Raw genomic sequence first — 27,921 nt, 5'->3', positions numbered from 1 at the left:
GTTCCATATTCCAAGGAATTTACTAAAAGTATGTCTAACACACTCATTTTGGATGTTGCTTAGACGTAGGCAGGAAGAGCCTACCCAGAGCATCCATCACAAGATGAATTTGACACATGTAGCTGTTAATCACATTAAATATTTTCTTTACCTCTTTAAATAATACTTTATCAAAGGTAAACTATGTGGTCTTTCTAGAAAAAGTAATGATTAGATTTTTAATTTCTCTCTCCAGGAATCTCAAATATTATTTGACACCTAGAATCAATAAATTATGAATTACAGTTAAGAGGCTGTAGGCTCAGGAACTAGACTACCTGGTGCTCAATCCTTCTTTCCCATTTCTAGATGTGTAACTTTGAGCAAATGACTTAATATCTCTGTGCCTCAGTTGCTTCATCTGTAAAATGGGGCTAGTTATCTACTTCAGTGAGATATTTGAGGATCAAATGAGTTAATATGAAAACTTAGAAGCTCAGTAAGCACAAGGCTTTGTTTAGTTTGGGGTTTGATTTTAGTTATGTCTTAGAGGAAGCAATGACATTGAAATACTGATATTTAAGGGCCGTGCTTTATTTTCAGTATGCAGATCTAAATCGCCATGTGGATGCACTGAACGCGTGGAGAAATGCAACCGTGCTGAAGCCAGAACACAGTTTGGCTTGGAACAACATGATCATACTCCTCGATAACACAGGTACAGAAAGGCACCTTGCATAATTCAGAGGACACTGTGCCACAGTGCCATTGGATAATCAGCAGATTAAATGTACATTCTTTCTCTAGTGTGTATGAGTTAAAAAGAATTAACATGGGATAATATTTTACATGACAAAAATTATTCTTCTAGAAAACAGAGTTTCCTTTGACAAATATGTATGTGTGGGGAAATGGTGCACTTAGAATTAGTGCTGAGCCATGGGGGAAGGCGGGTGCTCGGATCTCATTTCTCCTGGAGCCTGTCATCTAGCATTGTCCATCATCTAAGGTGCTGGAGGTACCCAAAAGTGATCAATAATGGCTTTTGGGTTAATAAATGCGAGGTCCATGCTCTAAAGTTCACAGACTATTTTTAAAGGAGATGCCCTCAAACCTACACTGAGAGCCATGGATTCCTATTTTAGATCTAATGCTAACAGATTTGATGTGGTTTCTCAGCCGGGATCTTAGCTCTGTGGACTGAAAGTTACTCTACTCCCCTTCTTTTGAAAATCCAAGTATTCGGTAAGAAATGACAGTTTTAATTTGGTGGAATTTCAAGCCAGTGAGCCATCTAAGCAGTGTGGAGAAAAGATACACACTTGTTTCTAATGGAGGTATAAAATGTGTACTTCAACATGATAAATACTCAGTTATTAAAGTGTTACTATGGTTACTCTTATTCTACAGACTTGTTTTCTCATTTAGGAATAACTGGTATCTGGGGAAAAATTAAAACTAGGTTTTATATGCTTTTATAGCATTTAATCAAAGGCTGTTTATATATTATGTCAGAATTGTGCTGGACTGCAGTGGTTTTGCAACTGATCTTATCGTGTGTGTGTTGTGTGTATGTATATGTGTTGTGTATAGTGCATATGTGTGTGTTGTGTGTCATGTGTGTTTGTGTGTTGTGTATGTGTTGTATATATGTCTGTTGTATATATATTGTATGTGTACATGTGTTATGCATTCTTCATTGATTTTCTTAAGGAATTATTCATAATCATTGTGTACAATGCACATAAGCACTGTTTGAGAGACAGAATGAACTACCAGTAGAATGTTAACATGTTTTTTTAAGTTTTTCTATGGTTTCCTCACAGGTAATTTAGCCCAAGCTGAAGCAGTTGGAAGAGAGGCACTGGAATTAATACCTAACGATCACTCTCTGATGTTCTCGCTGGCAAATGTGCTGGGGAAGTCCCAGAAATACAAGGTGTGTAAACTGCAGGCCGAGATTTCTTGCAATTAATGCCAGCATCTGACAGAAGCCATAAATTTTACTTCTGCCCAGTTAAATTCCAAATCAGGCCAAAAGAGCAAGGGCAGGGCACCAGTGTGGCTTGGTCAATTTGCTTCCTAGAGAAGTTGCCCAAAAAATGGATTTGCAGGGTCAGACTTCATGTCTTTTCTCATCAGAGTTCATTACCGTTGCTCTAACATGGGGAGGGGAGGAGAAGACCACAGAAGAGACAGTGACAGCTCTCCTAGCAGATACCCCAGCCCCTACTCTGATATTTAAAAATGAGAGACGTGCATGAAATATCTCGCTGGGTGGCTCTGAGGTTTGGCGCCTGCCTTCAGCCCAGGGCATGATCCTGGGGTCCCGGGATCAAGTTCCACATCAGACTCCCTGCGTGGAGCCTGCTTCTCCCTCTGCCTGTGTCTCTGCCTCTCTCTCTCACTCACTCTCTCTTTCTCTGGGTCTCTCATGAATAAATAAATTTCTTTAAATAAAAATCTTTAAAAAATATATCAGAGAGTTTAATAGCTTCATATTAACGTTTCTAGATTTTGCTCCAGAGAAGCTTTTTTTAAAGATTTTTATTTATTTGGGAGGGAGAGAGAGAGAGAGAGAACGCGAGACACGAGCATGAGCAGGGGGTGGGGGAAGGAGGAAGCAGGCTCTCCAATGAGCAGGGAACCCAACTTGGGACTTGATCTCAGGATCCCGGGATCATGACCTGAGCTGAAGGCAGACACTTAACGACTGAGCCACCCAGGTGCCCCTAGAGAAGCTTTTTGAGGGGGTTAATTTTTGTTTTTTATGGGTTTACCTGTGTAGAGCTGGGGGAAGAAGGTAAGGTTTATGGTTTTCCCTTCCATTGACCTTTCCAGCCATCTTTGTCAACCTAATGGCTCAGAAGTGTCCAGCCACCAGCTACAGCCAGTCATTTTCAAGATACAACTTACGTAACCATTGTATTGATTTCTTTCTATCATCCCACAGTCTATAAACTAGAATCCTAATAAAATGACTGAAATTTGGCTTCTAGTTCACTTGTTGATTTTTTTCTAGATAAAGTAGACAATACTCCATAGAGCAGAATGGAGAAATGGGTTTCCTACTTTTTCTATACATTTTGCATCCTAATTGTCTAGGCCAGGATGCTGAGCCTAAGATAAGGAAAGAAAATAAGTTTTAAAGTCGATTTAGATTCCCTGGCCTTCCTATTTCTCAGATTTTAGGTTAAATGATAATGTTTGACAATCATCAGAAAGAATAGCTACTTAGAGCATAGCTACAAATCTCTACAATCCTTAATTTTTTTTTCCAGCATACCTAACATGGCAAGAGAACCTTACACTGCCTCAAAGGAGTTTCAGCTATTCTAACTTGGACCATAGTCATTGACTGAGTTCTGGTAGTGATATTTGCTGACATCTTGTATGTTAGCCTGAGATCTTCATTCATTCAGTCCTTTCTGGATGACATTCCCAAAATACAAATTTTCCTTTGCCAGCTTTCTCTAAAAGATTGTGGTTTCAAAGAAGTTTTCCCAAGGGTCCAGCCTGCTTCTCAGGAGTTCCCGAGGCCATCTCTGGGCAAGAAATTCAGTCTTTCTATACCTTATAAGATGCGTGATCCTAGATGTGGGAAGCTCCCTTGGAAATTCACAGAAGGTGCAGCTCGAAAGAGCAAACTCATCCCTGAACCACCAACTTTAGTTGATTTAGATTAGGGTTTGATACTCACTAACACATACATGGCCCTTTAGGAACACAAATGTGGATGGTGTGAATAGCTACCCCAGCAGGTGTCAACAAAGAACAGTTAGGCATCTTTATTTCTCAGTATTATGGTAGAATGGGACTATCCAGGCAGCCATGGTCCCATAATGATCAGGTAAGAAGACACTTGGCCATGCCCCATAGCAACCCGATTGAAAGTGAGCACTGTTTGGAGGAAATGCAAGTCTATAGAAGAATCGGTTCGCGCCCATCAGGGGCATTTGGTCATGGTCACATGCAGTACTGTGACTGCTTAGATGACAGATGGCTGTCAAACCGTCATTCTCTCTGCTTATTTTTTCCAGCTGAATGGGCTACTTATGGATTGCTGAGAAGGTTGTGAGTTCTTGGGGGAGATTAAATTGGCCCCAAGCTCCTACCTTAAGAAACCTGGAAATGAGTTTATTGATGCTAACTGAAAATGATACTTTTGTGGGTGTCCTTAGCAGCCCAGCCCTTTCCTGGTCATTTGACTTTGGCTCATCCTCCACTGCACCCTGGGATCTTGCTACTTGAAGTAAGTAGCAAAATCCCACCCTCCTCAGGGAGGCAAGTGGCAGAGCTCATTTGCATATCCATCCTCTCTCTATGGCTACCACTGCTTCCCACTGCCCATCTTCCCCTCACTGCTGCCCTGTCACCTTTGTCCTGCCGCACAGTGCCCTGCCTGCCCTTCCAAACCTCTGCACAGGGTGTGACCCTCCTAGTCTTCCCAAATGTTTCTGGGAAAAGGATGCAGTGGTACACAAGGAGAACATTAAGAAGTCTGAAAACCATACACAGCAAAACTGTGTTGCTTTTGCATCGTCAATACCTTAATACCTTCTTTTTTTAATATCATTCTTCAGGAATCTGAAGCTTTATTTCTCAAAGCAATTAAAGCTCATCCAAATGCTGCAAGTTACCATGGTAATTTGGGTAAGGAAGTGTTTCAGTTTGAATTGTATTGAAGTCCTGTGGAAGTTTTAAAAAATGTGTGCATTTCTGTAAAATCAATGTTGGGAGAATGGTTTTTTCAAATCTAGCCTGTATTGGCCTTTATAATCTGGTTCTAAGATGTGTGTGTGTGTGTGTGTGTGTGTGTGTGTGTGTGTGTGTGTGTTTGTTTTAAGAAATTAACACATTAAAAAAGTATCTAAGTAAGTCATATTTACAAGTCATAATTGTATGACTAGACCAACTCCAATAATCCCCCACTCAGTGTATCCCCTTTTTATGATAAACTTTGATTTTCTTCCTTTGTGTGTGAAAGATCCTAGAATGTTAAACTAAGAAGTACTTTGGAAGTTTCTAATCTAACTTATGTCCTCTCCCTTCTTCCCTAGTGGACCTCCCATTGTAGCCTGGTCTCTGTGTTCTTATGTGTTCTCATATCTTGGCTAAAAGTGCATTTACAGTGATTTATTCCTTAAAATTGCTTTCTTCCATTTTTACATCTCAATAATTAAGATTTTTAGAGCATAACAATGTCAATGTTTAGAATGGTTCACATGTGAATATATTTTTACCAAATCTGTTCCCTACAGACTCTGTAGCTTCTCATCATGAAAGTCGTGAAACGGCAACAGTTACCCTTCTGCCCATGTCAAAAGTTGGTTTTACTCACAAAATCACAATAATAATCAGACATTTTATCATTCTGATAATTAGATTTTAGTTATCATTTTATGGTCAGATCTTAATGTTAGAGCCCTTATTTCTAGCTAGTAACAAACAAGATATTATTTTGACAAAAGATATAGGGGAATCTTTTATTCATATGCTGGGCTTCTGCGTGGTCAGGCCTCTGAGCAGTGGCGGACTCCAGCCCTATCCAGCCTTACTTCCTGGAAATTTCATGGCAGCCTTCGTGTACTCTTCCTTTAATTCTTTATGTAATAATGTTGCTTTAGGTAGATGGGTTATGTCTAGTGATATGCAGAACCCCAGGAGTAACAGGAGGTGGTTAAACGGACAATCACCAGAGAATGTGGTTGTAATAAATAAAGTTTGTGGTACAGACAATATTATTTTAAACAACAATTTCTGAAAACTGTTTGCAGAGGTGCTGTGATTTTTTTTTTTTTTTTTACAAGTGGTTAGGAATACCTCAAGGTATTCAGAAGCATTTCCAATGAAATCCATCTCTTGCTATTTCAGCTGTGCTTTATCATCGTTGGGGACATCTAGACTTGGCCAAAAAACACTATGAAATCTCTCTGCAGCTTGACCCCACTGCATTAGGAACTAAGGAGAATTATGGCCTGTTAAGAAGAAAGCTGGAACAAATGCAAAAGAAAAACGTCTGATCCTTTATCCTACATTTTTGTTTGTGTGCATGAAGCATATCATTAATATTATGTGGTTATGTTTAACCATTTGAAAGTCTTAAGTGTTGTTTATTTTATTCTGGGTTTTTTTTTCTATGAAAACAAAGACATGCAAAAAGATTACAGCACCAGCAATATACTCTTAAATGCTTGATGTGGTTTTTGCATTGAAATTGTATTTTTTCAGACAACTCAAATGTAAATTCTAAAATTCCAAGAATAAAATCTTTTTTAATTAAAAAGAAAAAAGAGAAAAAAAATTATCTGGAGCAACTCGCAGTGGAATTAAACCTGCATTTGGGGTGTGAGCCATGTTGTACAGAGACTAGTACTATTACATGTCAGTCCTGAACAAGAAATGACAAACTGACTCTTAACAATTTATATAAATATCAAATGTGTCTGTATATTAGAATTTTTATTTAATGACAAAGAATAAATTGAGATTTTTGTTTTTTTAATCATTTTTTTAACAATACACCATAAACTTCATTTGTAAGGAAATATATTTATTTGTATTTTTATGTTTTGAACAGGGCAAATAATTGCACGAAGAATGAAGTTTTAACATCTAATATATTTATATACTTTTCCCCCCATTGGAAGACACTCACTCCTGCAATAATTTTTGGATTCTCCCAATTTGTGCAGCTTCATAACATAGGAAGTTATATAGTATTCATATTCTACTTAAGCTGTTACTATTAATAGAAAATTCAAGCCATGCTTTAGGCAAAAGCAGGCAGTCTGAAGTCTTTGTTTTTGTTATATCCGGTATTAAGAGGGCTACGTATCTATGTAAATTGCTTTTTCATGTTTTTAGCTGTAAAGCAGTTTTCCATTTGGCTTAATGGAACTGCAGTCATTACTGTATCCAGAAAATGCAAGAGGTAAATTTTCTCTTAAAAGGAGTCATACTTGGGGTGTTTGTGGTATTTTTAAGACTTGAAATTTTTCCTCTTACTTGATCAGAATAATCATGTTTGCTTTGTTTTGCTCTTCTATATATACTGTTGAGCTAATGATTTATGCAATCTCTGTAATTTCTTATGCAGTAAAATTATTACACAAACTGGTATAAAAATGTTGTACTGCCCTCTTAATAGATGATTTTCAAAGTAGTGAACTTTGTCTTCCTTTCCCTTTAAAATGAAATCAAAGTGACCAGTTCGTCCTTTCTAGTATGTGGCTTCTCTTTGGTGTCAAGGACCATGTAATAGGATTGCAGTCTGGAATATCCAGGTTTAGAGAACAGGATGAACAGATCCACAAGGAAATGAATTTAATTCTCTACACTCAAATTTGGATGGGAGGGCAGGTCTGCGTCAAATTGTAATTTAGAAATCGTAACTTATGATGGTTTGAGGTACTTCAGGAAAGAAAGTGCTAGTGTTTGACATACATCAGAAAAGAAAGTGCTGTGTTTCAAACATTTCTTAAAAGGTCCCAAAATAACAGTAACAATTTATAGATCTCTCAGGAGCAAGAGCTGTCATATTCTTATTTATGTTCCTACAGTACTCAGCTTGGCAGATAATAGATGCACTATATGCTTGTTGATCTTTTTTGTTTTTAAAGCAAATGTCTTTCTTTAAAAGAGTACATGCCTTTTGAGAGTAAAGAAAAACATTTCTTGTAAAAGTTCCTTCAGGATTCTTTTTTTCTACTGATACTAAAACTTTCATGTCAAATCAAGACACACCTATCCGGGAGCCCTGCCTGCAGAAGGAATCACCTTAGCTTGCACTGTTCCAGCTCCATCTCTCAGGATTTCCATCACAGCTGCCTTCTTTGCAGAGAAAACAGTAGTTTGATTGGTACTACAGTCTCCTGTCTCTGCAGATCTTGAAAGTGCACCACACTGGTGCTCTTCCTTCTTTCTCCACCTTTCGATGGCACCTACCTTCTCCTTCCTGGGTTTCCATCCCAACCGTCCACCGGAGGCAGAAGCGGGAGACTGTCACCTTGTTCTCCCCCTTATTTTAATGTTTTTGTTACTGATCACTGTAGGGGGGTGGGATGGGTGGTTGTCCAAATAGACATGGTTAGGGGTAGTTTCCTGTTTGAGAAATCTGAGTCCTGATCCCCATCTTGCACCTCCCTGATGGTGAAATCCCCAAATCCTGAAAAGCAGTTTGCAGTTGTTCTCTCTTTGCTACATTTCTTCTTTGTTTACATGCAGTCTTATAAAGTAAGTAATTCTTAAAAGTTTCATCCTTAGACTTAGCCTACTGCCTAGATGGGGCCCCCGGGGGTTCTGATTCTATCCTATTTCTTAAGCATGGCCTTTGCATTGATTTCAAATTATTCACTTAAAATATGCAGGATAAAAGACTGAGCCCCACAGCAAAGCACTGGACATCCATGTCTGTATTCACATCTATCAGCTTAGACTTTGGGATGAGAAAACCTAGATTTGAGTCTGGGTTCTCCCACTGTGATGTCATAGGCAAGCCATTTAGCACTGCTTAAGCCTCAGTTTCTCGTCTGTAAAATGGGGATAATAAGACTTCCCTCATGGCAATGAAGTACTTGACCCAGTAGACCCTCAATAAATGATAGCTTAATTGAAAACCAATAAAAAATAAATTTATTATAAAGAAATAAATGATAGCTTGGATTTTGGAAGGGTGCAGATTTTACAGCAGATTTGACCTTAAACACACTCATTCCCTCATTCAAACAAATCTAAGTGCCTGCTCTGTGCCAGATACTCTCCTAGACACTGGGAATACAGTGGTGTGTAGAAGTTGACATGGCCCATTGCCCTCATGTAACGGGTAGTAACCATGAGAAACAATACTTATCAAATAGTCATAAAATTAATAATAGAAGAGGGAGACTGGATCTTGCCTGAAGGGGTTCCCAGGGAAGGTGACTTTTGAACTGAGATTTGATAGGCAGAGAGGAATGAGATCGCTCTAGGCCAGTAGTTTTCTCACCCAGGGGAGATTCAGCCCCCAGGGGCCAGTTGGCAATGCCTGGAGATTTTTTGGTTGTCGCAACTGATGGTGGGTGAGAGGATGCTACAGTTGCATATCCTCCAATGCACAGGATGGCCCCCACCAAAGAAAATTATCTGGCCACAAGTGTCAGTAGTGCCAAGCTTGGGAACACCTGGGCTGTGTGCATAAGAAACCCCACATGCAAAGGCTCTTGGGTGAAAAAGTTAGAGTACTTGCAGAACAAAGTCCAAGGAGAAGGGGGAGGGGCACTTGCTAGAGCAGGTAAAGGTAACTAGAGCCAGATTCACCAGGGTTTGCAGACTAAACGGTCCTTAAACCATGGAAGGCTGCAAAGTAGAGAGGCGACACAATCAGATTTCTATTTTGCAAGGATCACTTGGGCTATCGATGGGGGAGGAATTGGAGTGAAGAGACCATTCCATGTGTCCAGGGGAAGGATGAGCCAGCTTGCTGTAACCAAGTGGCAGTGAAGTTGAAGACTTGTGAACTGATCTAAGAAATGCTTAGGAGTCAACTGGTGATGGATGGGAGGTGGGTGGGTGAGGGAATGCTAGTGTTCTCATATAGTTAAACATAGATTGATAGAAGCCGAGTCAGGACCCAAACCTGGTTGGAGTTTAGCTCTAGAAAAGAGGAAATAAAGTCCCCATATGTTACAGGTTACACAAAGAGACAGATGTAGACACATCTGTACATTTTTATGGTTGGCCAAACCCCAGTTTGGGAATGAAAATTGTAAGGCCAGCCAGAATCTTCACAGAGGATCTGCCAAATACGATGTCCAGCAGATGTTCAGGTCACTGGAGCCCTCTTCACTCTACATGGCATTGGGCCCGATCTTGTGATGTGTATTTTGGGGCCCACCATGCGTTCCTCCCACCTGGGCAAGTAGCACTAAGCTCATAGCTCTCCACTTCTCTTTATCTCCCTCTGGGGAGCATCCACCCCTAGATTTCCACATACGTGTCTGTCTTGTGACTCCTCCCTCAGGGGCTTCTCTCTTTTAAACAGTTTAGCTTAAGTAACTAACTGGAATTTAAATAAAAAACTTAGGGACGCCTGGGTGGCTCAGTGGTTGGGCATCTGCTTTTGGCTCGGGGTGTGATCCTGCAGTCCCAGGATCGAGTCCCACATCAGGCTCCCTGCGTGGAACCTGCTTCTCCCTCTGCCTGTGTCTCTGCCTCTCTCTGTGTGTGTCTCTCATGAATAAATAGAGAAAATCTTTAAAATAAATAAATAACTTAAACAGGGTTTAGCTTTTCAAAGTCAGTCTATCTTGACTCACATTTACATTCTGGACTGCTATCACCTCTCTTAGACTGTTTTTACTCTCACATTACTGCTTTATTTTTTCTCACATCACTACTTTTCATTTGGAGGTTGTTGTCGATTCATGCAAGTTGTAAGAAATAATACAGAGCTCCCAATACTCTACACCCAGTTTCCTACAATAGTAATAGATTAAGTGACTATAGTATAAGATCACAGCCAGGAAATTGACATCGATACATCTACCAACCTTATTCATATTTCATCAGTTTCATATGTCCTCATTAGCTCTATAAAATGTTACTTGTGAGGATTTGTGTGGTCATCATGGTCAAGATATAGAACAATCCCACCACAAGGATCTCTTGTGCCATTCTTATGTTACAAATTGTCCCTAAATATGTTTTTTAATCTTAAAAAAATATTTATTTATTTTAGAGAGGGGTGAAGAGCAGAGGAAAAGGGAGAGAGAATCTCAAGCAGACTCCTTGCCAAGCTGGGAGCCCAATATGAGGCTCGATCTCATGATCCTGAGATCACGACCAGAGCTGAAATCAAGAGTCGGACACTCAACTAACTGAGCCACCCAGGCGCCACCCCGCTACAAAATAATTTCTTGTATACCATCTGTGCCAGCTGCTGGGGACACCAAAGAAAGTGCATACAAAGGGAATTTCTGCCCCTATGGAGCTTCAGTCTACCTTACCTCAGCCTTTAAGCACTGTTACCATCCCCTTTCCAGGGAACTTCTCTTGGGGAGTCCACAGGCCTGTTGGTCAAGCATTCATGTCTACATTTGTAGCTGTCCAAGTCCCATGTTGCCAGGGCATTTCTTTTCTTCTGTGTTCAAAATTCTCCACCAGTTAGTGAATCTGTTTTTCCTGGAGGCAATGAAACTTACAATCAAGTTCAATTTTCTATTTCACAGAAACAGATAATGGTTCAGTCACCTCTGCCTTCTCCTTTGGACCTCAAATTTATAGTGAAAGCTTCACTGGGCATCTGGGGAAGAGGACATTAAGGCATAAAGTCCATCAAGGGGTCAGCCATATTGTACATGGATAAGTGTTTGCATTTACCATATTTGGCCCAAATAGGGGATCCCCAGAGTTGAGTAACCCTAGTTTTCAGTAAAGTAAGGTACTTAATATTACTCAAAATATTCATTAATAAATACTAATACTAATGATTATCGAATGTTATAGCCTCATTTTAAAAATCCCACAGAGGGGATCCCTGGGTGGCTCTGCAGTTTAGCACCTGCTTTCAGCCCAGGGCGTGATCCTGGAGTCCCAAGATCGAGTCCCACATCAGGCTCCTTGCATGGAGTCTGCTTCTCCCTCTGCCTGTGTCTCTGCCTCTCTGTGTGTCTCTTGTGAAAAAATAAATAAAATCTTAAAAAAAAAAAAATCCCACCGAGTCTTGTCTTAAATGATCTCGTTCACCTCTAAAATTCTACCAAGAAGACATTAATTTAGGCTCTTATCCTCTTTTAAGATTAATACTCCTCATAAAATACAAATTGGACAAGCTGATGTCTAGCTCAAAGGAGAAGGAGCAAAGGTCCTGTGTGGAATAGCGTGGTTGGAATGAAGGAGACAAGGAAAGATAATGGTGGGGACAGAAGCCAAAAGAAGATACTAAATATTAAGGCTCTCAGCCTCTTCTGTCATTTTCCAATCTCTTTAAACTTTTATAGGAATTATAGTTTATCTTAACGTTGGCCAATTCTTTGTAATAAGCAGTGGGAATGAGAGACTTTTCACCTTCTACCTTGTAATATCTGCATCATTTGATATAATTTTTCCCTCTAAATAAACTACATGTGCAGCTCACAGAGAAATCTTTACTCAAGAGAGCCATGGATTTGTTTGTAATAAAGCTGTGCTAAGGGGCATTGGTGGGAGGGAGATACTATAATGGAAACTCAGGTAACCAAGGTGGTTGCTAAATTGCTTTGCCCAGCAGACAAAAAAAAGTTCTGGGGAGATGGGGGCTCCAGAGCAATGCTGAGTGGCAAGAACTTGGAAGGCAGCATTTTCCAGATCATTGGCTGAACCCCGGGTGTGCAATTTAGACTCTTCTCTGAACAAAGCCTTTATATCTTCACTAGATTCTAGATGCTATGTGACCATCTTGGTGGTAGTCTGGAAATAGCTAGCCTTTGGGTGCATAAAGCTTGCATGTGAAAGGAAAAGGTGTTACACCTGGCTTTGAATCTTATTCTTCCACTTAACCAGTTGTATGACCCTAGGCAAATGTAGTGGGTTGAGTAGTGTCACCTCCCAAATTCATATCCCCTGGGAACCTCAGAATGTGACCTCACTTAGAAAGAGGGCCTTTACAGATACACTTAACTATTTTGAAATAAAATCATCTTGGATTTATGGTGGGTCCTAAGTCCAAAGACTGGTGTCTTAATAAGAGGAGAGGTCACAGAGAGATACTCAGAGAAAAATGGCCATAGGAGGAAAGAAGCAGGGATGCTTCCAAAAGCCAAGGAATGCCTGGAGCCACCAGAAGCTGAAGAGACAAGGAAGGATCCCCCCTAGAGCCTTCAAAGTAAGTGACTCCAAACTTCTGGCCTCCAGAGCAACATTTCAGTTGCTTAAAGCCACCCAGTCCCTGATAATTTGTGGCAGCCCCAGGAAACTAGTTCAGCGAGTAACCTAGTCTTTCAGCAATTTGGCTTTCTTGTCTACAAAACGGGATAAAACTACCTTTTTTCACAGAATTATTGACAGGTTTAAATGAGAAAAGTTATATAAAGCCCTAGATCAGTGTTTGACATGTAATAATGTTCAATAAATAATTGAAGGGGGATAACCCTTACTTTTCTTGAAGTTTCGTATCCTGTAATTAAATGCCTCAGAAACAATCTCAGATTTATATTTTTAGCACTGTGTTCTGAGTCTGATTCATTTAGCAAGTACTGTTTTTATTTTTTTATGTGTACAGTTAGAGAGCCAGGAGAGACAGGAGAGGGACAGGCAGAGAAGGGAGGAAAAGGAGAAAGAGAGAATCCCAAGCAGGCTCCACACTAAGTGCAGAGCCTGACATGGGGCTCAATCTCATGATCCTGAGATGATGACTTGAGCCAACATCAAGAATCAGACACCCAACTGACTGAGCCACCCAGGGGCCCCCCTTTAAATCTGCTACACTATTTATAAAGACTATCTTGAGCATCTTGCCTTTCTGATAATTTTTAAATACGTGGCATTTTTCAAGGAACAATAAAGATTTCTGCTTCCAACTTGTGACAAGCGTTTGAGAAAAATTTTTGCCTGCAGATTTAAATTGCACTTTTATTCATCTTTTAAAAGCAGGTTTGTCTTAGCAGCTACATTTCTATAGCATTAATTTTGATGGCCAGACTTGAGATTTGTTCTTAAAGAAAATAAAAGCTACTCATTTCTAGAACTTTCTGATAAAGTAAATTGGATGATAGCTTTTAGAGTACTGGTCTAGTAATTTGCAGACATCAGCAAACAAGGTGATAAAGTAGAAAGAACAGAGACCAGGAGTATGAGATTATCCTAGGGCCAAGTTCAAGGCATTAGTCATTTTTTTTTAAAACTTTAATAATTCAGTTAGTTACAAACACTTCCAACCTGCTATTAGTTACCAGAAACCTGGAATGAGCCACTTAATTATTTACTGCGTATCAAAGGTGCTTCTAATAAAATTAATAGTGGTAGTGGTGGTTGCGGCTTTGTTGTTAATTTCTCTCTATGAAATAAGAGGGTTGTGCTATGCCAGGGTCTTCAAACATCCCCAGATGCATAACCCTTTTTTACTAAAATACCTAAATCTTATACAGAAGTCTTCTATAAAAAGCTATAAAAGTGAGCCTCTTTGGATGCTGATATAAATGGTTATTTAAAAATTTGTTGTGTTGGGGGCACCTGGGTGGCTCAGAGTGGGGAGTCTGCCTTCAGCTCAGGTCATGATCCCAGGGTCCTGGAATGGAGCCCCGCATCCATTCCCTGCTCTGCGGTGACCCTGCTTTTCCCTCTCCCTCTGCCTGCCACTCCCCCCACTTGTGCTGTCTGTCGAATAAACAAATAAAATCTAAAATTAAAAATAAATAAAATATTTGTTGTGAAATGTAAGAATGTTTGAAATGCCAATGCTTTTGTGGAAACAAAATATTTTCAAGGTTTCTAGTCCTTCACAATATTTTGAAGGTAAAAGTACCTCAGACTGAAAAAGGAAAATTCTCCTCTGCCATTCATCAGACTAAGATAGCACAGATTATGTTGGCTGCAAAGTGAACAGGAAGACACATTCCTCCCATGGATACACTGAAGTGATATGTCAAATATCACCCTTCCCTGGGTGACTGCTGCTTTCCTACTAAGAAACCTTGTTCTGGAAAAGCACTGACAATAAGAAACATTGCTATTTGAAATTATCAGTAAGAATGGGCAAGCTATGTAACCTCCCTCCTTCATCTGTAAAGTAAAACAAATTCTCTAACTGGTCTTTACCATACAATGCAAGAGTAAGCCTCAAATGTAATCACGTATATGAAGGCTCTTCAGGGAAAGAACTACACATGTAGAAATTGTTCATTGGAATCAGTACCTTTAACAACAAGGTTCAAATGTAAAAGAAACTGGGACACCTGGGTGGCTCAGCGGTTGAGTGTCTGCCTTCAGCCCAGAGCATGATCCTGTGGTCCCAGGATCAAGTCCCATATGGGGCTCCCTGCATGGAGCTTGCTTCTCCCTCTGCCTCTGTCTCTCTGTGTCTCTCATAAATAAATTAAAAAAAAAAAAAAAAAAAAAAACCTTTTTAAAAGAGCCTACTTAAAAAGAAACTATGAGCCCAGATGACATACATCTCAGTGTATATTACCCAGCTTCCCTATTTTAGCCCTCAGGTTAAAGAGCATGGGTTGGGGCTCACCCAGATATGGGTTCAAATCCTATCACTTTTATTTACTGGCAGCATGTCTTTAAGTGAGTTGTTTAGCCTTTTGGAGCCATTTCATATGTAAAATGGGAATGATAACCTCTGCTTCATACTATCATTCAAGGGATTAAAAAAAGAGAAGAGTCGTAATATGCTGGTCACATGACAGCACTCAAAATATGTTCATTTCCTACATCAATAGTTCAAGGGAATCAAGCTACATTTTGTAATATCTACATTTCTAGGCACCAGGTCAGCATTATTTCCTTTAGAAAGTTACTGTTTGGAGAGCAGGACCAAATTACTTGATTCTGGTTTTGGGAAGAACGATGACAGCAATATTATATACTCAGAGATTAGTTTGTGGCCGAACAATGGTTCTTTGCAATGTAATTAGCTTCCATCATGATGGATAACATATTTTATTGGTCAAATTACTTTTTCTGGGAGTTCTCATAATTATTCTCTTACTCATGGTTAGGGATTTATCCAACAAAACTAATGAAATAATCTCATATATATTATCTCTGTAGTCTTTACTTGTCATCCCCAGAAGTACAGAAGATGGGCAAGAATAGCATAAACCATTTCAACTGCAATTGCCTGGAAAAGTCCATAGACTTTTCAGAAAAGATACCACATTTCTTTTGCGGAGAAAAAGTCAATGCCTTATTTTTAAACATCTGACAGCAAGACAAACCATGAGAGATCTTAACTCTGGGAAACAAATAAAGGGTTGCCAAAGAGGAGGTGGATGGAGGGATGGGCATTAAGGAGGGCACATGATGGGATGAGCATTGGGTATTATACTATACGTTGACAAGTTGAATTTAATTAAATTTAAAAATGATATCTGACAGCAGGGGCGCCTGGATGTTTGGGTCAGTTGAATGTCTGACTCCTGATTTTAGCTCAGGTCATGATCTCAAGGTCATGAGATTGAGCCCTTCATGGGGATCTGCAATAGGTGAGGATTCTCGCTCTGCCTTCCCCACCCTGCCTGAGTGCATTCTCTTTCTCTCTAAAAAAAGAAAAAAGGAAATAAAGAAAAAATCTGACAACATTAATTCCAGAAATACCAGGATTGAATTTAATGTGAGTGAACATAGATAGCTTCATGAGGTTGGTTTTCTCTCTTCGTTCATTTTTTGGCCACGGAAATTGTTTAGCAGTAAGATCTCTTGTAATAAGTAAAATAACTTGACAGAATGAAAGGAAGGAAAAAAATATAACCCTGCTGCCTTCAAATTTAACAACAGTTTTTTTTTTAGAGCCAGGTTTAGAAATGGAAATAAGGAGTCCAATTATTGGGAGAACATATTTGTTTCTACTTTCTGCACAAAAAGTTTCTAAATTAGCCTAATTAATGGATCCTGTGTTGAACTGCAAAGCCTTTTTGTCTAAGTTCACATAGATTTGGATAGGGAAGGGACGCCTGGATGGCTCAGCAGTTGAGCGTGTCTGCCTCGGCTCAGGGCCTGATCCCAGGATCCAGGATCGAGTCCCACATCGGGCTCCCTGCATGGAGCCTGCTTCTCCCTCTTGTTTCTGCCTCTCTGTGTGTGTGTCTCTCATGAATAAATAAATAAATCTTCAAAAAAAAATTACATAAGGAAAATGATCAAAAAGTAAGCTTCACTTAAATAAATACTATTGAATACCTAACTCTGTGTACCATAGTGGCAAATGCTGGAAACTCATAAAAAGGATACAAGTCTGCCCTCATGAAACTCAGTCCAGGAGGGAGGCAGTCATATAAATCAACTATTACAGAAGAGACAGGTAGGTATTGTAACAGAGGCTGGAGCAAAAAACTACAGGGCAAGGTAGACAAACTCTGTAAGAGGGCAGTTGGTAAATACTTCAGGCTTTGTGGGTCACAGAGTCTCAATGACAAGCAAAGACTCCATGATTAAATGATAGTGACTATGTTTTCAGTAAAAGTTTATTTATGAATACTGAACTGTAAATACCATGTAATTTTCATGTGTCATGAAGTGTTCTTTTTTCTTTTTTTTTTTTTTTAATTTCAAGCATTTAAAATGCAAAACTCATTAGCTCATGGGCCATACAAAAACAAGTATTGGATTTATGTTGTAGGTTATTTGGGGCCAAAGATGACTTTTTAAAATGATTTACCAGAATAATTTGATAACATTTCAGTAGATTTTGTAATGTTATTTAGTTAGATTCCAAGCTCCTTATATAGTCTCCTCATTCTGTTATTTATTTCACATTATAACTACAGTTTCAAGAGGTGAAGATGTTTTCCTATCTTCAGTATGGTATTTGCAATGCTGGCGGCAAGTGGGAGGAGTGACAAGGAGATGGGGCCGTCCCTTTTGCATAAAGTAGCAGTGTATTTAGTCAAATATAAATATAAATCAGGCATCTATTTTATCTACCTTATCGCACCGAAATCTGGAAAACAAGAGCTTGGCAATTACCCGCTTGGATTTAAACAATGACAATGGCTAAACCAGAAAACTCCAATTAAAGACAATCTATTGGTTTAAATCATTTGAGTTGATAAAGGAAATGTCGTCTGAGCTTTAAACCTACATAAATCGGGATCCCTGGGTGGCGCAGCGGTTTGGCGCCTGCCTTTGGCCCAGGGCGCGATCCTGGAGATCCAGGATCGAATCCCACATCAGGCTCCCGGTGCATGGAGCCTGCTTCTCCCTCTGCCTATGTCTCTGCCTCTCTCTCTCTCTCTCTGTGACTATCATAAATAAAAAAAAAATAAAATTAAAAAAATAAATAAATAAATAAACCTACATAAATCATTTGTACGCTTGACCCTGAGCCTGGAAGATATGGGAGATTATAGATGGCAAAATAATAGACCAGAATGAGCACAAAAACAGCTAGCTGATGGGAAGCTGAACCCTTTTTGGTGAGTCACTCACCTCCACAATTTGGATGCAGCCAGATAGCCTTCCCGAGTCAACTCTGTTCCTAAACCCACCAGAGCAATTGGCTTACAAAGGACTCCTGTGTGCCCACCAATCCTAAACTGACAGGCCATGGACTTGTAACTGACCACACAGATTCCTTGAAAAACTATGGGACTCTCACCTTTCTGAAAGTAATCCACACCCTTGCCTTTGCTGGGCAGTTTATTCACACAGGGTCACACCCTGTGTGTGCCCATCTAGTAGATCTTGGGAATCTAGATCCTATTCCAGTCCACAGGAACCAGAATGTGTATTTTTAATCCAGATCTTCAGTTGATTCACAGGCACATTTCAGTTTGAGAAGCACTGGAGCAAATCTTCACTAAATCATGGTTCTCAAACATGAAAGCGCATCATAGACACTAGTCAAAATGCTAAGCCCCACTCCTGGAATTGGTGATTAAGAAGACCTGGGGTCTGACCTGAGATTTAACATTTCTAAATTCCCAGGTGCTGTTGATACTACTGGATTGGGGCCACATTTTGAAAACTTCTACTATAAACTATTTGTTTATGAGTTATTTCTTGAGAGTTAGCTGAAGACATTATCCCACAGAGCTATGTTGAATCAGACTCCTCAGGCTTACCTGGCATTAAATACAATTGAATGCTCCCCTTGTCATCGTCTTTAATTTTCCTTCACCAGAAGAATTATTTATTCATGTATTTGGCTCATTTTCTTTTGCCAACATGATTTGTCGTCCCTCAAAAAAGAATCATTCTTCACTAAAAAAAATATTAAGATGATTACTGCTACTCTTTAAATATATTGTTGAAAATATATGTTAGACAAGTTTTTTTTTTTAATATTTCAATTTAATTATAAACTTCCCAAGACAAGAAAGAACTTTTGGAAATAAATTATGGCTTATAAATATGATCTTCTAGTTTTCTTTGGGAACTGTATATCCATCCAAAACACAGCCACATCTGCATTATTATTGGAAACGTTTGGATAAAAATGAAATTGTAATAAAGTTTCAACTAGTCCACATACGAGGCATCTGGGTGGCTCAATTGGTTGAGCATCTGCTTTCAGCTCAGGTCATGATCCCAGGGTGTGGGGATGGAGCCCAGCGTCAGGCTCCCTGCTCAGCGAGGAGTCTGCTTCTCCCTCTGCCTCTGCTCCTCCTCCCAGCTTCTGCTCTCTCTCTCTCTCTTTAATAAATAAATCTTAAAGGGGATCCCTGGGTGGCTCAGAGGTTTAGCGCCTGCCTTTGGCCTAGGGCGTGATCCTGGAGTCCTGGGATCGAGTCCCGCGTCGGGCTCCCTGCATGGAGCCTGCTTCTCCCTCTGCCTCTCTCTCTCTTTCTCTCTCTCTCTCTCTCTATGTCTATCATGAATAAATAAAAATTAAAAAAAATCATCATAAAAAAATAAATAAATCTTACAAACAAAAACAACCTAGTCCACATACATGAAAGAGTGGAAGGGGCAGAAAATGATTAAGGTGGATAATTCCATTCCAGTAACTCTGTGTCTTTGGAGAGAGGCGACAGGAGTGGGCTCTGTCTCTGTGCCCTTCTCGTCACCTGGGTCCCAAAAGGAGCATTGTTTAAACCCAGAATGAACAAAGTTTCCAGAGAAAAATTCTCCTTCAGCTTTTGGTCTTCACTCTTCTAATGTCTGGGGTTCCAGGTTTGTCCTGGGCGCCAGGGGACAGACGGGAAGTCATTTCTTTCATTGTCCCCCACAACCACTGTTTTATTCTAAAAGGGAGAATCGGAAAATGCCCGTTGGTATGGACGTAGGAGCACCTGCATCCGCTGATGCCAGCGCTGAGCGCGGGTGCTCCGGAGGAGCCTGGTGGTGGGCGCGCGTGCCCTTAGCTGCGGGGCGGCCCCAGGTGTGCTCGGGCCGGGCCCGGCCGGGGCGCGCGGGCGGGGCCGCGTCCCGCCTCCAGGGGGCGCCGCCGGGGGCGGCCTCCCGGGGCGGCTGCGCGCGCCTCGCCCCACGTTTCCGCTCGCTGCCCGGCCGGCCCTCCCGACGGCGCCGCGCCCCGCCGCAGGTGAGGCGCTGGGCGCGGGCCGACCCGGGGTCTCGGTCCCCGCTGCCGTGGCGCGGGCGCTCTGGGGACGCCGGGGACTCGGGGCGCGGCCCCCCGCGCGGGCGGGGGCAGGAGGAGGCCGGGGAGCGCGCCTGGCCGCGAAGGGGCCGCGGGCGGCCTGCGGGAGCTCCCGGGCGGGGGCGGGGCGGGGGGGGGCACCCGGAGGCGACACGGGCCCCGGAGCCGGCGCGCGGCGTGACGCAGGCGCCACCGCCGGAGCGGGCGAGGGCGGGCAAGTTAGGAGCTGTCTGCGGGGCGGACGCTGCCGGCTCCCACAGGAAAGGCGGGGGTTACTCGCAAGGTAGTTTTAAGAGGATCTCTCAGGGGAACCAGGCTACCGCTTTTCAGAATTTTTTATTTTTTATTTTTTAGATTTTTAAAAATTTATTCATGAGGGCAGCTCCGGTGGCTCAGCGGTTTAGCGCCGCCTTCAGCCCGGGGCGTGATCCTGTGGAGACCCGGGATCGAGTCCCACGTCGGGTCCGTGCGGGGAGCCTGCTTCTCCCTCCGCCTGTGTCTCTGCCTCTCTCGCTCTCTCTGTGTCTCTCATGAATAAATAAATAAAATTAAAAAAAAATTTTTTTTTTATTCATGAGAGACACAGAGAGAGGAGGGAGAAGCAGGCTCCCCGTGGAGGTGGGAGCCTGATGCCGGACCCTGGGGTCACAACCTGAGCCCGAGGCAGTTGCTTAACGGACCGAGGCACCCAGGCGCCCCTGAAAATCTGTGTGTGATTTCAGAGATTCCTGTTTGTGAGGAAACCCGAAGCTGCCGAAGAAATCTAAAAACTTCTGGTGTTTGTCAGCGTGTGACGTTAGGTTTCTTTGGAGCTGTTAGGTACACGTCTGAAACACGGGGAGAAACTTCTCGAACAGCCTTGACTACCGAGTCTCGTTGTTGCTCTTCCGCTCTGTCGGCCAAAGGGTGCCCGGTAATTGGACTTGAAACCCTGAATCAGTGCACGGTTCTTGAAGCACCGCTTCTTGGCTCCAAGCTGGCTTTATGAATACTGAGCTGGTAAGAACATGCAGGAGACTTGTAGCCGCTTTTTAAAAAGCAGATCATTCATTGTGCCAAACGCCCTAGGGAGAAATCATGTATTGAAAACTAAAGGAAAAAAAAAAAAAAAAGTAAAGGACACGGAGGCCCGGGTGGCTCAGTGGGTGGAGCCTCCGCCTCTTGGTTTCCACTGGGCTCTGGGTGGAGCCTCCGCCTCTTGGTTTCCACTGGGCTCGTGATGAAGCCACAAACCTTAGACAAATTAAGCACGAATCTGCTTAAGATTCGTCCTCTTCTCTCCCTCTGCCCCTCTCCCCGATTAAAAAAAAGAAATAACCTAAAGGGCATCTCTAAATCTGTTGGATTGGCCTATATAAAGTGTAGGTCTCACACTGTCCTCAGGTACTTTTTCCTATAACGGAAGACTGTTCTCCTTGGTCTCTCATTCAATTTATTGAAATGCTAATATGAAGAGCTCCTGCAGTTTGCCCTCATTTTCCCAAAATGCCTTGTTTTCCTGAAATGACTCCCAGGAGAAGCCGGAAGTTCCTGAATAAGCAGACAACCCTGGTAGAGAGCGTTTGTATTTCAAAAGCCGCGTTTGTAAAGTTCTGTTAATTTCTTTTTTTTTTTTATGAGCTTTTTATTTTATTTTTTTAAGATCTTTATTTATGATAGTCACAGAGAGAGAGAGAGAGAGGCAGACACATAGGCAGAGGGAGAAGTGGTCTCCATGCACCGGGAGCCTGATGTGGGATTTAATCCCGGGTCTCCAGGATCGCGCCCTGGGCCAAAGGCAGGCGCCAAACCGCTGCGCCACCCAGGGATCCCGAGTTCTGTTAATTTCTAATTGGTGGATTTTGGTTCAGAAATATTTTGGACTAGTTGACCTTGCTAACGACGGTCTCAACTGTTAGCATGAGATCTAGAGAGGGTGGTTATTCATGCTGGCCTTAGATATTGGGCAGCAGGAAGTATAAGAGAACAGGCACAGAAGCTGTTACTGTTTTTAAAATTATCTGCCCTTTTTTTTTTTTTTTTTTTTTTTTTTATCTAGTGAGATCTCTTGAAAGTTCCAGCCTGTGTCAGCTCTTCTAAGTGGAGTCACTGAAAGGCTTTGTACGCAGTTAGCCAGGCCCTTTACCAGGGGGCGGGGCACCCTGCTGACTGAGGTGGAGGTGAGGGCTGCAGTGTTTGTTTGCAGAGGGACTGGTCCCAAGGAGAGGTGGTGATAATAAGAGGACACATTCAAGCAAACTTAGCATTCCCCTCTAGAACATTCTCTATTCAGGGGCAAACCTTAGCAATTAAAGAATGTATTAGGAGGGCATCATTTAAACATGACCAGCCTCTTAACAGAAATTCATTCTTTACTTGAAGGTCTCTCTCTTGTCAGTGAAACTGCTCAGGGCAAGACAGCCTTGTTTAGGTTGGACCTGAGAGCTGTATAGACAGAGCTTACTGTGCATAAGGTGGTATACTCCGCCACTGGAATTACAGAAAGACCCAGTTACTAGGAATCTCAGGATTTGTAGGGCATTATGAGGTAATAGACACAGTAAAGAGCTAAAATGTTAAAAGGGATGAAAAAAATTTCAAAGTGGCAGTGGTCTATTGGGGCACAGAAAGATAAATTGCCCTTGGAGGACCTTGGAGGACCTGGCTAGGGTCACATTTGTGCTGGACCTTGAGCAGAGAGTGGAATCTTAATGGGCTAAGGAGTTGAATGGGGCATTCCTGTGGCAGACACCATGAACAGAGTAAAGGAGCTTAAAATGTAACCAGGTTCAGAGATATAGGAGCAACTGGTGTGTTGAGTCTGGACTCTGAGGCGGAGGTATACCTGAAGAGAAAGGCTGTCTGGCTATAAACTCTACCATTTTTTTTTCTTTGGAGAGGTAAAGAATCTAAGCAGGCTCCACGCCCACCATGGAGCTGGACATGGGGACATGCGGGGCTCAATCTCACAACCCTGAGGTCATGACCTGAGCTGAAATTCCAAGAGTCTAACTTAGCCAATTGAGCTATAAGACACCTCTATAAACACTTTTTGATCAAGGTTCTGGGTTCTTTTTTCCTTTTTTATTAAAGCAAACACAAAAGCACAGGGAGTAGTACAATGAACTTCCACAAATCCATCAAATAGATGGAACAGTTTGTTAAAACAATTTCATTGGCCATATCTGCTTCATCTTTTTTGTTGAAGCAGCTTAAATTCCAGACACCGTATCATGTCATCCTTAGTGCAGTATGTGCTTCCAACAAAAGGTCTTTTTCTTGTATAACCTTAATACCATTGTTATCTCATTGTCACGATTATATTGACAATAATTCCATAATGTTTTCGAAGACCCAGTCCATAAAGTTCCTTGATTGCCTCAAAAATGCACTTACTTTTCTCTTGGTTTATGTGAATTGGAATTCAAACAAGGTCCACACATGATATTTTGTTGAGCAGCTGATGCCTCTCTTAATCTAGGACAGGGGTTTGGCAGACTTTGTGAAAAGGGCCAGATACTAACTCCTGCAGGCTTTGCAGGCCTTATGGTCTCAGTTGCAACTAATCAACTGTGTTCATACAAAAAGTAGCTGCAGATGATATGTACATGAATGAACGTGGCTGTGTCCCGATAAAATTTTGTTAAGACTTTTTGTTTTAAATTCCACTGGCAGGCTGGACTTACCTGAGAGCTATAGTTTGCTGACACTGGTCTGTCATGGTCCCAGTGGGTTTCTTTAATGCCAATGATTTACTGGTGGCACTTGGTTGCTTATAGATGCCTCACGTTCTGGATTTATTTGGCTTTTTGTGTAGTATCATTTAGCTTGCTCCTCTATCCCTTGTATTTCCTATAAACTGGAAGTTAGATCTAAAGGTTCTAAAGGAAGTTAGATCTAATTAGGTTTAGGTTCTCTGTTTTTGGCAGGTGTACTTCAGAGGTCATTTTAATTGTTTTTTAATGTAAATATATGGCTCAATATTCCTAAAATAGTCTTTGCCTTATGGCTGAAAATACATTTTTCCCCCCTTGTCTTAATATTCCTTACTTGAAGGAGAAGATATGGCTTCTATTTCTCCAGGATGTTGAGAAATTTGAATCCCTCTGCTAGGTCAGTGGAAACCCCACCCTGTGGCCCCTTGGCTGGTGGACCACATTTTCCCACTGAATGGAAATATCTTCCTTCCCAGACCCAGGGTTTCAGATGCCATCTGGTAAGGGCTAGGTTGGTTTGTTTTTGTTTTTAAGCCCCTTGTCTCTTAAACACTCAACTTTCTTCACTCATCTTCTTCCTCATCCTCCCAACAGGACTGAGAGCTGGAAAGAAATACTTGGTCCATGCCATGGTTTCCTGGTCATCCTGTGAGGTGGGAGTACTTATCCTGCTGTCCCGTTTAGAAGGATTCTAAAGTCAAAAGCTTTTGTAAGCTCATACACTTATTCTGGTGCTGGATTCTAGGGCAACACAGCTTTGAAGAAACATGTTTACAGGTAAGAATTCTTGTTTTCCCCTCTGTTGTAGAGTGCATTTTACTCCTAAATCCTGGACCACCAGAGGTAGCATCTTGACAAATAGTGTCACTTGGAAGTCCTTGTCTTTCTGTTGTTTAATAGATGAAACTGTCTGTTCATCCCTATACCCATTCTTCTGAATAGTATGTTATTGATCTTTCTCTTATTGATTTGTAAGAATTCTGTATACGTTGGAGATACTAATCTTTTGTTATATGTGTTACAACTGTTTCCCCCATTTTTTTAAACTTTGTTTACAATAGTTATGCTCTGTAAAAAATTTAATTTTATATAGGGAGGAAAATAACAGTTTCTGTTTTACAGTTCCCTTGTTTTATATTTTGCTTAGAAAGACTTGTCCAGGGGATCCCTGGGTGGCGCGGCGGTTTAGCGCCTGCCTTTGGCCCGGGGCGCGATCCTGGAGACCCGGGATCGAATCCCACGTCGGGCTCCCGGTGCATGGAACCTGCTTCTCCCTCTGCCTGTGTCTCTGCCTCTCTCTCTCTCACTGTGTGCCTATCATAAATTAAAAAAAAAAAAAAAAAAAAAGACTTGTCCATTTCAAGATTTTTTTTAAGGTGTTAATAATACAGATAAATGAACATGTGATGAGAACTAGGAACATGTGATTCTGTAAGAGAATATTGAGGGGCACTTGAGTGGCTCAGTTGGTTAAGTGTCTGGCTCTTGGTTTCAGTTCAGGTCATGATCTCAGGGTCGTGAGATTGAGCCCTACTTTGGATTCCACCCTCTGCGTGGAGTCTGCTTGAGTTTCTCTCTTCCTCTCCCTCTTCCCCTCCCCCCCACTTGCATGCACTCTCTTTCTCCCTCTAAAATAAATAAGTAAATCTTAAAAAAGAGAGAGAATATTGAAGTGGGTTTTTTCTGCTAGATAACATTAAATTGATTAAATGTTGGTGTTAAGATTGGCCCTACGTTGGTAATTGTTAAAGTTGGAATTTGGGTATTTGAGGGATCATTATATCATTACTTCTGTATATATTTGACTTTCCATAATAAAGAAGTTTTTCTTAAAAAAAAAAAATAGTAGGGGAAAAACCTTCTTTGTCCCATTTGTTCATATTCAGCAACTATTAAGCTTCTCTGTGTTGAACACCGGGAGTGTTTGTGTTATTAAATGCACAGGCTAGGGCAGCCTGGGTGGCTCAGAGGTTTAGCGCTGCCTTCAGCCCAGGGCGTGATCCTGGAGACCCCGGATCGAGTCCCATGTCGGTCTCCCTGCATGGAGCCTGCTTCTCCCTCTGCCTGTGTCTCTGCCTCTCTCTCTCTCTCTCTCTCTCTCTCTGTCTCGCATGAATAAATAAAATCTTAAAAAAAAAAAAAAAGAACTGTGATGAAAGTTACATCAACTTTAAAACTTATAGAATTATACAACCAAAAAAGGCCAATTTTACTTTATATAAATTCTAGTAATGATGAATGAAAGTATCAGAGATGTAACTACTCTAAAACAAAATAAGAGGTAAAAGTAAGAATAAGAGAATTCTGAATTAAGCTAATGCCTGGCACATATCAATTATGATTATTAAAAGAGACCTAGGACATATATAAACCAAATACAATGAATGGGCTTTGTTTTGACTTTGGTTTGAATAAACCAACTGCACAGACCTTTTAGGCAAATGGGGATATTTGAATATAGTATTAGATGATATTAAGGAATTTTGTTCATTGTTAGGACTATAGGTATGCAAAAACTAAAATTAAAAAAAATCATAGTAAAATATTTAGTATTTATCACTAAAATATTTAGTGATAAAATTATGTGATTTCTGGTATTTGCTTCAAAATTCTTCAGAAGAAAGCAAACAAACAAAAACAAAAAACAAAGGGAGAATGACAAATGGAACATATATGGCAAAGCCAGGATGGTGCTGTCAGTTCATGAATGGTTAAGATCTACTGTACTCTATTTTTGAATACGGCTGGAAATGTTCATAACAAAATGCTAAGAGAAGGGAAAAAAAAACACAGTGACTTAGTCTTTGTAAATACTCCTCAAAATGCAATCTAATTGTTCTTTATTCATTTATAAGGTACACTACAGTTGATTCTTGAACAATGCTTGGTTGGGGAACCAACACCCTGCATTTGAAAAATCTGAGTATAACTTCTGACTCCCCAAAAACTTAACTACTGAGAGCTTACTGTTGACCAGAAGCCTTAGCGATAAGGTGTGCGTCAACTAACACATATTTTGTAAGCTGTATACATTATATATTGTATTCTTACAAGAAAGTAAGTTAGGGAAAAAATGTTATTTAAAAAAGGATGAGGAAGAAAAAATATATTTATAGTACTATTTTTATAAAAAAAAAAAGCTGCATATAAGTGGATTCACAAGTTCAAACCTGTGTTGTTCAAAGGTCAACTGTGATTTCCCCTTAGAGTTTTTATTAGGCTTTTATAATTTTATTTATTTATTTTATTTATTTATTCATGCGAGACATAGAGGCAGAGATATAGGCAGAGGGAGAAGCAGGCTCCTCACACAGAGCCTGATGCAGGACTTGATCTCAGGACCCCAGGATCATAACCTGAGCCAAAGGCAGGTGCTCAACCACTGAGTCACTCAGGTGCCCCTCATCACAATTCTTTTACAGAACAGCACCACCAAGAAAAGCCAGAAAACAAAACCAAAAAATACTGGCTTCCCTCATTCAGTCCCATTGTAAGTCAAACCCTTCCCCTTCCCCTAGTTGCTGACAACCCTTGATCTAGTCTCCATCTTTTTTTTTTTTTTTTTTTTAAGATTTATTTATTTGAGAAAGAGTGAGTATGTATGAGGTGGGGAGGAGCAGAGGAAGAGGGAGAGAGAGAGAACCTTAAACAGATTCCACGTTGAGCATGGAGCCCAAAGCAGGGCTCAGTTGCACAATCCTAAGAACATGACGTGAGCTGAAATCATTAGTGGGATGCCTAACCAACTGAGCAACACAGGTACCCTGACTGATCTCTATCTTGAAATGTTTTGCCATCTCTAGATTGTCACATAAATGAAATTAAATAGTATGCAACCTTGGGACTGGCTTCTTTCACTTGGACAACATCTTCGAAATTCCTCTGTGTGTGTTCTTATTTACTGCCCATCTTACAGGCATACCCCAGTTTACATATCCATTCACTGTTGAAGGACATTGGATTCTTTACAGTTTGAGGAGATTATGAATAGAGCTGCTATAAACATTTGTAGATAGGTTTTTATGG

At 41.0% G+C, this 27,921-nt stretch overlaps 2 protein-coding genes across 24 annotated transcripts in view; both read left to right on the top strand.

Annotated features, from left to right (window-relative positions):
* TMTC4 (transmembrane O-mannosyltransferase targeting cadherins 4) overlaps window positions 1–7,666 on the top strand; it is a 70,630-nt gene extending 62,964 nt beyond the window's left edge. For 6 of the 8 annotated variants that reach the window (XM_038569978.1, XM_038569977.1, XM_038569982.1 and 3 more), the window contains 4 exons: window positions 583–697; window positions 1,806–1,918; window positions 4,563–4,632; window positions 5,854–7,666. In XM_038569978.1, the coding sequence (XP_038425906.1) occupies window positions 583–697; window positions 1,806–1,918; window positions 4,563–4,632; window positions 5,854–6,002 (447 nt within the window). In that variant the 3' untranslated portion in view covers window positions 6,003–7,666. Of the gene's footprint in view, window positions 1–582; window positions 698–1,805; window positions 1,919–2,820; window positions 2,978–4,019; window positions 4,530–4,562; window positions 4,633–5,853 lie in introns of those variants that run through there. The other 2 variants (XM_038569983.1, XM_038569984.1) reach the window with 2 other exon arrangements.
* A 12,389-nt stretch (window positions 7,667–20,055) lies between these two features.
* The window catches only part of GGACT (gamma-glutamylamine cyclotransferase), a 42,517-nt gene continuing 34,651 nt past the window's right edge, over window positions 20,056–27,921 (top strand). For 9 of the 16 annotated variants that reach the window (XR_005376523.1, XR_005376529.1, XR_005376528.1 and 6 more), the window contains exons 1-3: window positions 20,056–20,143; window positions 20,923–21,199; window positions 24,490–24,672. Coding sequence is in view for 7 of the 16 variants with exons in the window: in XM_038569965.1 (XP_038425893.1) it covers window positions 24,663–24,672 (10 nt within the window). In the remaining 9 variants the exon portion in view is untranslated. Of the gene's footprint in view, window positions 20,144–20,342; window positions 20,484–20,922; window positions 21,200–22,779; window positions 23,080–24,489; window positions 24,673–25,042; window positions 25,103–27,921 lie in introns of those variants that run through there. The other 7 variants (XR_005376524.1, XM_038569967.1, XM_038569966.1 and 4 more) reach the window with 7 other exon arrangements.

This window comes from Canis lupus, chromosome 22 (genome assembly GCF_011100685.1).
Source record: "Canis lupus familiaris isolate Mischka breed German Shepherd chromosome 22, alternate assembly UU_Cfam_GSD_1.0, whole genome shotgun sequence".
NCBI lineage: Eukaryota > Metazoa > Chordata > Mammalia > Carnivora > Canidae > Canis > Canis lupus.
This window is presented reverse-complemented; position numbering and strand designations above follow the sequence as displayed.